Genomic DNA, 10,000 nt, shown 5'->3' with positions numbered 1-10,000 from the left:
CATTTCATCAAGGCAATATACGCCATTTTTCTGGCTCTATAACGCCAATAATAACCATACTGGTCACTTGCTACTTACTGATTAGCACTGTCTGCCATTGTTAAGTCACAAAAAAATTGGCCTTCATTACATATATGATCCCATAATTGGAAACGACAACGCCACAAATTAAGCAGCATATAATGGCGTAAAATTTGGTACAAAGGATTATTTGGGGAAACGAATCTGCTGTAACTTTTTCTCATTTTCATATTTTTACAATCTTGGACAAAACTCGTTGGGAAAATGTGATGCTCTAATTTCAAGGTCAAATTCTTCCTACTTTACGCCCACCCCCCATTCCAACGTTGGTTTAAAAAAACGGCCAAAGGCTTGCACAGTATTTTGCATCATATTATCAACACTTATATGGGAGGGAGGGGGGGGATGGACCAATATACTATGTGAGTGAATGTCAAATGATGCTTTTGTCCAAGATTGTAGAAAACGTTTTTTTTTAACAGGAGTATCTCAACAATTTTGCAACTTGTTGTAGTTTCCTTATTAAGACTGAAAACAGACCAGTTTGTTACGTGAAATAAGCTACAAAGCATGACAATACATGTACAACATGTACACTCAAAATACACGTACCTTTTCCTGGCTGGTAGGTTTACCCTGAAGCTTTTGATGATGGTCGTACATAACATGCTCGAAGTCACTTTGAGTTTGTTCATCAAAGTCACTAATGTTGCGAGTAGTGTCAACCCTAGTCTTGTCTATTTCAATGTCTCCATCTAAAACAGATGTCCAAAACCTTTCCTCACTTTTTTCCAGGTTAACGATGACAAATTTGCCACCTTCCAATAACCACATGGATTCCTCACATTTCACTCTTCTTTGAAGTTTTCCCTCAAGAAGAACACTGTTACCTAGTAAGATGAACACAAAATACTATGAATGGTTTAGTTTTTAGTGTATAACCAGCCACAAAATTAAGAAAGCTGATCACTAATGTTTCCTAAATCAACAGTTAAGGGGGCATAAGATTTAAGAATTAAAGGAGACAAAGTAACTGAACCCCAGGATGCCAGTATGTGGTCAACCTGGCTGGATTAACTTCAAGGGTTTCAGAGTGAATGAGTCCAGAAAAAAAAAATACAGTCGGGAGTAAGGCTATTTGCCAGGTGCTTGACAAAAAGTGAAAGTGAAGGTGAAAGTGAAAGCCATTTCCAGGTTGTCAACCTGAATTTAAATGAGCTTAGGGAGTCCAGTGGAACAACATTAAAGCACACATAAAAACTTACATATTCAGTATTTCTTTAATGGTTATCATTCCAAATACAATGTGTTGTTTTTAGAACCTTTTGATTGAACTTTCACTTTTTGATTCGCTTTGAAAGACCGGAAAGGTGGTCATAAATAACCAAGCTAGGGGAATGGGTTCAAAACCGAGTTGACATTACAAATTAATTTGCGTCACTGTTTTTAAAGAACTTTCCCAATGCAAACGAGTTTGTCACATCAACATGGTATCGAACTTACTCCCCTTCATTGCTTGCTTATTGATCAAAGTATGACCACTTTTCCCATCGTTCAAAGTTAAAAGAAAAGTGAATATTCAATACCAAGGTTCTAAAAATAACACAAATATTTGGGACGATTACGGGGAATAAAAAAAGGAGAAAAACTGAGTTGAGGTGATAGGCACATTAAGCAATTGCAGGGTGTCAAGTGACTAATGACACTCAGAAAATAGGAATATAGGAAAGACAGTGGCCACAAAAAATAGGAATTCTCATCCCAAAATAGGAACAAAATAGGAAGCTTTCCTTGGATTCTACCCTCTTAAGAGGGTCTCGATGGGGGGATAGCTTTCACCGGAAATGGTTAGAAAATTTGACTTTTCCTGGCTAATGATTTTTTTTTGTCAGAGTTAACATACATGAAAAACAAAGAAATGTCCCTGAAAATGAAACAGCCTTTTTTTGGCTTTTTGGGGTTCTCTGTGTTAGTAGTGTGCCAGTACACATTGAATAGAATAAATCATTGGTCATCTGAATGCGACTTACATTTTTGTCAACACCTAAAACTGGGGGCAAGAGAGGAAGACAATGGATCATACACGGGCCAATGATAGTTTTCTGAAAATCTAATCTTAGCTATGCAGCTATTTTTAGAGAGGCACTTAAAATAGCTTTGCGAATCTAAAAATAGATTTTAAAAAACTATGATAGGGCATGGGGATCCATTTCGTTACCTCATCTTCTCTTGCTGGGGGATATTTGGGACTTGTTTTGTCTTGCCAGACAAGCTTAGTGGGACGGAATGTCAAAGAGAAGAGCAAAGGACGTAAAACAGTGTCGAGTGGTCTGAAGTCTCTAAATAGTACAAAATACTCTGTATTCCACTTTTAAAAGTAAAAGAAATGCTTTTAATGTTGTTCTTGTCATTTCCATGTCTAATGGTTAACTTGTCTTGATGTGTCACCGCTAACGATTAACCCCATTGAGACCCTCTCTTAATAAAGACAACAACAGCTCTATTCCACAAACCAATGCCTTATTCAATATCTAACAGACAAGATGGGCTGCATCCTTCATAGAAACAAGTGCTAAAACTTCTTACCAAGGAAAACTTGTCCTTCACCCACCAAATTACATCACATACAGTATTTTATAGGGTATAACTAATTTAAGTCGATAGTTGTTTGAAACTGAGAAAGAATACCAGCAGAAATACTTTTTTGGACATGAATAGCTTACCACTCTAACAGCCATCACAAAAGGTATCAGGCTGAAAAATATTTGAACTTTTTTACAATTAAATATTGTTGTAAAGACAAAGTTATAACTGTCTTTAAAGAGATGGTATATTAATTAAACAACTATTATTCAAAAACAAAGAGGATAAAATTTGATTCAATTACTTGTCTCCTTAATTCCACAAGGCAGCTGCACAACCAAGCAAATGATCTCGCAGACAACTTTTCACGCTACCAAAAATACTAAGAAAATGTGGGCACGAGTTTCAGAGAGTTCTCATTCAAACAGGCTTTAAATTCCTAGCACTTATTTTGACAGAAAGGTTTCTTTTTTCGAAGAATTTACCAATTTTCTAGATAATTTAATCTTAAATATATCAAAAGGTTCCCCTGCACTTAGTATTCTATTACATAACACTCTCATTCATGCTCAGTTGATGATAAGGTATGGAGAAAAAATATTGATCAGCGGTCTAAGCCAATCTGTTCCAGTGTTATGAACAGTATTCTATTACATGCTCAGTTGATTATAAGGTATGGAGAAATAATGATCAGCACCGTCCACCTCCTTTCTGTTCTCCCTTGTCCTCACAGATAATGCAAACAACTCTCTTACATCCTAAATCCCTTATAATTTAATCATACAACTAGACCCTCTGTGAGGGTACACTGGGTTGCCTGTGGTACGTGCACCGTTCCAGACAATTTTTTTCAAGTTGGGGGGTCATTAAGACCATTTTAAGGGGTCACCCAGAAGTGATACCAGCAGAGGCCCTTTGGCTCACAGGTCATCACACGTTCGTACAACGAAACTGATCTGTCCTTGCGTAATATGTAGCTCTAACAGTGCACGATATTGTTTTGGTATTATCTATCATTGTAGTGCCATGGTAGAAGACTTGGGTAAATAGCCTGCGAAGACATGTGGTTACTAGAAAAGTACTGAACCCAGAAAGATTGAAGAAAATAAATGGGAAGTGAGAAACACTGGCTTCTGGGCTGACATGTTGATAAACTTCTTTTCACCACAAGCTTAAGCGTGCCATCTGAGCATCTGACAGCTTTGTAATACTAAAGTTTACTAAAGTTAATGAAGGGGTTAGTTTCTAAAGAAACTGTGGTGCTGAGTCGGTGGGGAAGTAGTATACAAAATTTTGGTTTTATCAACAGAGTTGATAATGCAAATTGGCCACCCTACAGAGATTCTAAAAGGGTAAATCCCTATCCGGCGGGGTTAGTGTCTGGATGGGTGACCAAAAACATATACCCCTTCACAAAACAGAAGCATTAGACCGAAAATACTATTAACGCTAACAAATGCGAACTCAACAAGGTACAGATTTTGTTAGCTTGCTTTATGCAAAAACAAATATTGATGCACAGTTTTTAGAAAGAGCAGAAGGAAGTTTCCAGGACGGTCGCTCCAGAATAAAATATTTACGTCATGAAAACAACATTAATTTTGAACCGTGAATATAGAATATAAACAGTTACGATCAGCGACAAACATTTTGGGAGATTTTTGCTACGTTCAATTTTGTTATTGTCCGTTTTGGCTTCACAAATAAATCGCAAAATAGAAAGTGACATCGCCAGAATTCAGCGGGCGCCATGATTAAGTTACCGCAGCATGTTTACTTGCCAAACAGCATCTTTGTCAAATGATGGCAAGATACCGGGTTTTCTGTCAAGTGTTATAAAGTTTGAAAATAAATGAGCGAATTCAAAACAAACGCCCACCATTGTTTCTGCAAAGTCAAAAATTTACTCTCCAAGACGAGGTTATTTATCACCAGGTAATTCTATCATTTTGGAAATAGCAGCTACTTTATTATTCATCAGCGTCACAATTTTTTGCTGATTTTGGGGCTCATTTTGTTGAAACTCAAGCACGCTTTCAACAGACCTGTTTATTTTCATGAAACCTTTCCTGCTTACAGAGCAATACTAAAAATATCCTCCCGTATCACGTTTCAACCTTAAGCTCAAAAATTCAATACACAACATGATATTATAATTCACAAAGGCAGAAAATATCACAGAATCCTTTTCCAGCGAAACATTTCATTGAAACAAACAACATAAGATGCACTAAAACGCCATTCGCATTGCAATGACTTTCCACGCCATTGCTGGTTAATGAGAATAACAAACTCACAAGGCAGAATGTATATTTCTATTTAATTAAGTTAGCACAACAGAAAAACGCTAACCCCATTTTGACACGAAAATGCTTTACTATTGCCATAAAAACTATCCAGTTAAGCTCGCATATTATAGAACATGATGAATTCATAAAGGCCACCTTTTCCAGCGAACAATTTTTTGAAACAAACAACATATTTGCTCTTAGAGGCGAAAACCTCTTCCTATTTCATTGCATGCGTGAAGACAAGAAACTCAATCGTGTCGAATTACCATGTACTTCAGGTTCAAACCCTTTCCTGAAGAACCTTTTCCTTGAATAACAAGAAAATGCTTTACTATTGCCATAAAAACTATCCGGCACAAATATCATAAAACATGATGAATTCATAAAGGGCACCTTTTCCAGCAAACAATTTTTTGAAACAAACAACATATTTACTATTAGAGGCAAAAACCGCTTCCTATTTCATTACGTGCGTGAAGAGAAAAAACTCAATCGTGTCAAATATGCGCAATATTACAACAAACTAAAATTTCAGGATCAAACCCTTTCCATGAAGAACCTTTTCCTTGAATAATGAAGCACAAAATAGACGACAAGCTTTCTTTCAAATAATTCTTGGCTGCCACATTTCCAATTTTTTTTTTACCTGAAGACTGTGCAGAGTTGATCACAGATCCACTTTAGGTGTTCGAGTCGTTCTCTGTCTTTGTTGAACCCGTAAGTTACCAGAGAATTTTCTATTTTGTTTCAGTGTTCTACATAACAGCACACTTGCCAAAATCTTAGAAATGCAGCTGACTTTGATTTTGGCTGGACGGGTGACATATTGTTGTCGAAGTCCATTACTCGTTGCTTTTAAGATTGCACCACCTGTCTTGTTCAGTATCCAAATGACTTGCCATTATTGAGCTTCATAAGGGTATATTTTGTTCAAAGATCCACTAAAACGCCATTCGCGTTACATGACTTTCGATGCCATTGCCGGTTAAGTTTATCATTCTACTGTGTCCACCAGAGAAATCTACGCATTTCCACTACCCTCTCTATCCTAAGAAAATACGAGCAGAAGGCTCTATGCACAAAGATACCACTTAGCCGGGGAGTGACAGGCAAGACTTTTACCGACACGGAAAATTATAAAAACAAAAAAACAAACAAATCCCACCAACTTTCCTACTGGGATTGCCATACTGGCAGCCTAGTAATAATTCCTCAAACTACAAAATATAATTATCGACTGTTAATAAACTATTGTCATTACTGCAAGAGAAGCCTCTTATGAGGGTTATCAGTGGGAAAAGCACAAACAAAGCGTTTCAGTTCATTTATGTCCTGCCAAGCATTAGGAATGTTTAAGACTTCACAACACAACACAAGCTTGGCAGAGGCCCCACACGGGTTCAGTACCTTCACCAGCTGCATGTAACAAAGGGCGGTGTGGCGATTCGCCCAGCCAACATGAACCATGATCTCAGACAAGTCCCCTCCCGTGAGGGCTAAGATGATTGCACAGCCTGATCTGAAGCCATGCAATGTCTCGCCGTCACCTGTACCCATAGCTATATGAGATATATCTTTAAACGGGCTTCTGCGGCAGCTGAAGTAAAAGGCGAATCTTGAATACCTCCATTAGGTGTCGTCAGACGAAACAGGAAGCCACATGTAAGGTCAACTTGGATTTGTCACGCCACATCCAGGTATTGATCGATTCCTTTAATGGGACAGATGGTTGTTTGTGGATTTCGTCTGATTCCAAGAAGTCTGATTCCAAGAAGTTTTGGCGTAAAAAAGTTCAGCATTCAATCAAGTATGCAAAGCGGCACTATTAGTCTCACAAAGTTGAGGATCTAGCGCATTCAAATCCTGCTAAATGGTGGAAACAAATTAAACAACTAACTGGTCGAGCTTCTGATCAAGGTGAATGGTTTCATAGATTTATTGGCCCTGATCAACCGGACCAATTTCAGGATTGTTTGGCTCTAGCAAATGGGATTAATGACTTCTTTGTCGGTATTACGGAACAATTTACACCCTTGGTTCAATCTCCTGTTAGACATACTATTGTACCACCTAGCGTACTCGTGTCAGAATTCGAGGTCTTGAGGGATCTAAATAACTTGTCATCAAACAAAGCTCCAGGTCCTGACGGGATTTCTAATCAAATATTCAAAGTATTCGCCCCTGAGTTAGCACCTGTTATTTGCGCAATTTATAATCAGTCATTACAGGATTCATTTGTTCCAGGATCATTAAAACAGTCGATCGTAACACCAGTACCCAAGATTTCCCCGCCACAAGAGATTGATAATGATCTCCGTCCAATCTCCCTTACTAATAGTATTGCAAAGATCCTGGAGGGATTTACGAACAGGAGGCTTCTACAACAGATAGGAGATAAGATTGATTCCAAACAATTTGCTAGGAAAGGACATTCAACAACTCATGCCCTTGTTTACCTCCTACAAGCAATCCACGAGGCTATTGACCGTGGAAATAATTGTGTTAGAATCTTCTTCTCGGATTTTTCTAAGGGTTTTGACTTGATTGACCATCAGATCCTTATGGACGAATTATCACTGCTTGGTGTGGACCCAGTGCTTTTCAGTTGGATAAGATCTTTTTTAACAAATAGAACTCAAGCCGTGCGCATCGGAAATGTCTTATCGGATTGGAAGCATACCCATGGAGGTATACCCCAAGGGACCAAGATGGGTGTCACCCTTTTCTCAGTTATGATAAATAGACTGCTAAAGGATTGGAATGTGAGAGCAAAATACGTTGATGATACCACAGTTGTAGAAATCCTGCCTCGCAATTCAATAAGCCTTCTCGATTTGGCTGTTAGAGACACACATTCATTTTGTACTGCCCATAAGATGAAGCTAAACCCTCGGAAGTGTAATGAAATGCTGATAAATTTTATGGAGTACCCGAACTCTGTAATTCCACCTATTTGTATTGGAAATCACCAGCTCGAACGTGTCTCATCTTTTAAATTACTTGGTGTTAAAATCAGAAACGATCTTAAATGGAATGACCACATAGACTATATTTATAGTAAGGCCGCCAAACGTTTATATACCCTAAGAGTGCTTAAAAGAGCTGGTGTAGCGAATAGCAATATTTTAAATATTTATAAGTGCTCTGTCAGATCCATTTTGGAATATGCCGTGGCTGCTTGGCAAGACATCCCTGAATATTTGTCATCTAAATTAGAATCTATACAAAGGAGAGCCCTTAAGGTAATACTCCCGGGTGTTGGTTATAAGGAAGCCCTGACCATATCTGGCCTTCCAAGTCTAGAAGTCAGGCGAGAAACATTAAGTAGGAAGTTCATTGCGACGTGAAAACTCCGCCCTCAGGCTAATGTTTATAATGTTCCTTACAATCTTAGATCTGGGAGTGAAAAGTCCGTTCGCCAGGAGGCAAGAACCAAGAGAGCTAATGATTTTATAACTTTTAGATTTCTAGATTAATTATTATGTAGATTTTACATTAGTATACCTTAATTATTTTTAATAGTTTTGTAAATGATACCGCTTGATAATTCAGTTTATACATAGTTCTAACTGCAAAGAGTGGATTAAACGATATATATATATATATTCTCGTCCCCCTCCATGAAGGTTTTACCCCAAGCATGATTAAACAGTAAAGCGTCGTTATTTAGAAAACGTAAGATTTCAAGAACTTTGACCTGGCCCAAATCACCTGGTCAATGGCCACTGCAGAAAGCTGTTTTGAAATAAGCCTGATTGCAGGTGAAAATGAACCGTTGGATTGCAGAGGTAGACTTCTCCAACTGTCTTTGCAAGTGGAGTGATAGCATGGTGAGCCTATCCACAAAGAAAGGGGTAGGTGCTCGGGTGTGACTCTGGCTTGTAATTGCTCCGCGGACACGACACGCAGATAATTTTTTACAGATTTATCTGCTGCGGGGTTGCCCAAGCCCAGTCTCTCATCCCACTCTCCATCTCTTCCTTCAGCATGGAATATAGACCTCAATTTCCTTATGTAAGAATTCACAGTTTTGTATGACAGTCGTTGAGGGCAGCCACAAGGATGTCTACCATGTTGCCCAATAAACTTACTGCTATTACAGTGAACCTGCATTTTCCCATCTTTATCCTTGAAGATAAGGGAACAACAAAAATATCGCGGTGTTACTGTCGCCAAACTTACTTGTCCCGCGAGAGCTGACAAGAACGCCTCAAGTTGCTTTCGTAAGGAATCCTTCTGCTTTGAGTAAATGGTCGCTTGATCGTAATTTAGTAACTGTTGCAACCGTTTATCAATCTGACTGAGGTCAACATTCACACCCACTTGTCCGACCCGCGATGGACAGATAACCTTTCTTTTATAACCACAGCGTTGACAATGACGAAAATCACTATAATTTGCATGGCAGCAAGAAAGAGAAGTCAAATATAGGGGTGCTTAGAACGCCCTGTAGAATCAAGGAGTCACCTGGAAGTCTCTCTGTCAGTTTCAAAAAGCGCTTCAATAAACAATCGCATTCATCACGCCTCTGGGGAGCACAATATTTTGCCCACAACGTAAATGTTTAACTATGAGAAGAACGCCTAAAATTCCACATAAAGTAAAAGTCCCCCTGGAATGCCTGGATGGGGCACCCAGCCCTGCCTAGACAGTCGTAGAAGAGCACCCTTGGAGGCCATCCTTTACACTTTTATGGGTCTACGCTGAAGGAGTGGCCACCAATACTTTCTAGGGTAGATATCCAGGACAATGATGGACTGTTTAAAACTTTCCAAGAACTGCAAGACTGGACCGACTAAAGTCAACGGTGGAAAGACATACGGGCCCCACATAGCTGAACCTTGTCGCATCAGATCTTGTGCGAAAATATTCACCCCTGAGGACCCTGGGGCTGGACCTGGGGTAAAGTGAGGTAGACTGTTACCTGATTTATATTTCACTGCATTTGAATTCGACACCATTAGGTCAAATGTATGACCCCCCGGACCACCAAATTCCTTGCAGACATTCTGTCACACATCCTCTGCAAACGGTCAATCTACACTGGACAAACGGCGAGAGGGCTGACAGGTGCAAGCACACATTTAACTCCATCGTGGTGGTAG

At 39.0% G+C, this 10,000-nt stretch overlaps 1 protein-coding gene across 1 annotated transcript in view; it reads right to left on the bottom strand.

The window, feature by feature from the left end:
• LOC137972194 (nudC domain-containing protein 3-like) overlaps positions 1-10,000 on the bottom strand; it is a 91,377-nt gene that overhangs the window by 21,750 nt on the left and 59,627 nt on the right. The window contains exon 5 of the mRNA XM_068819048.1: positions 634-911. Within this exon, the coding sequence (XP_068675149.1) occupies positions 634-911 (278 nt within the window). The remainder of the gene's footprint in view (positions 1-633; positions 912-10,000) is intronic.

This window comes from Montipora foliosa, chromosome 9, assembly GCF_036669935.1.
Source record: "Montipora foliosa isolate CH-2021 chromosome 9, ASM3666993v2, whole genome shotgun sequence".
Classification (NCBI taxonomy): domain Eukaryota; kingdom Metazoa; phylum Cnidaria; class Anthozoa; order Scleractinia; family Acroporidae; genus Montipora; species Montipora foliosa.
Note: the sequence above shows the minus strand (reverse complement) of the source record. Positions and strands in the feature narration are given on the sequence as shown.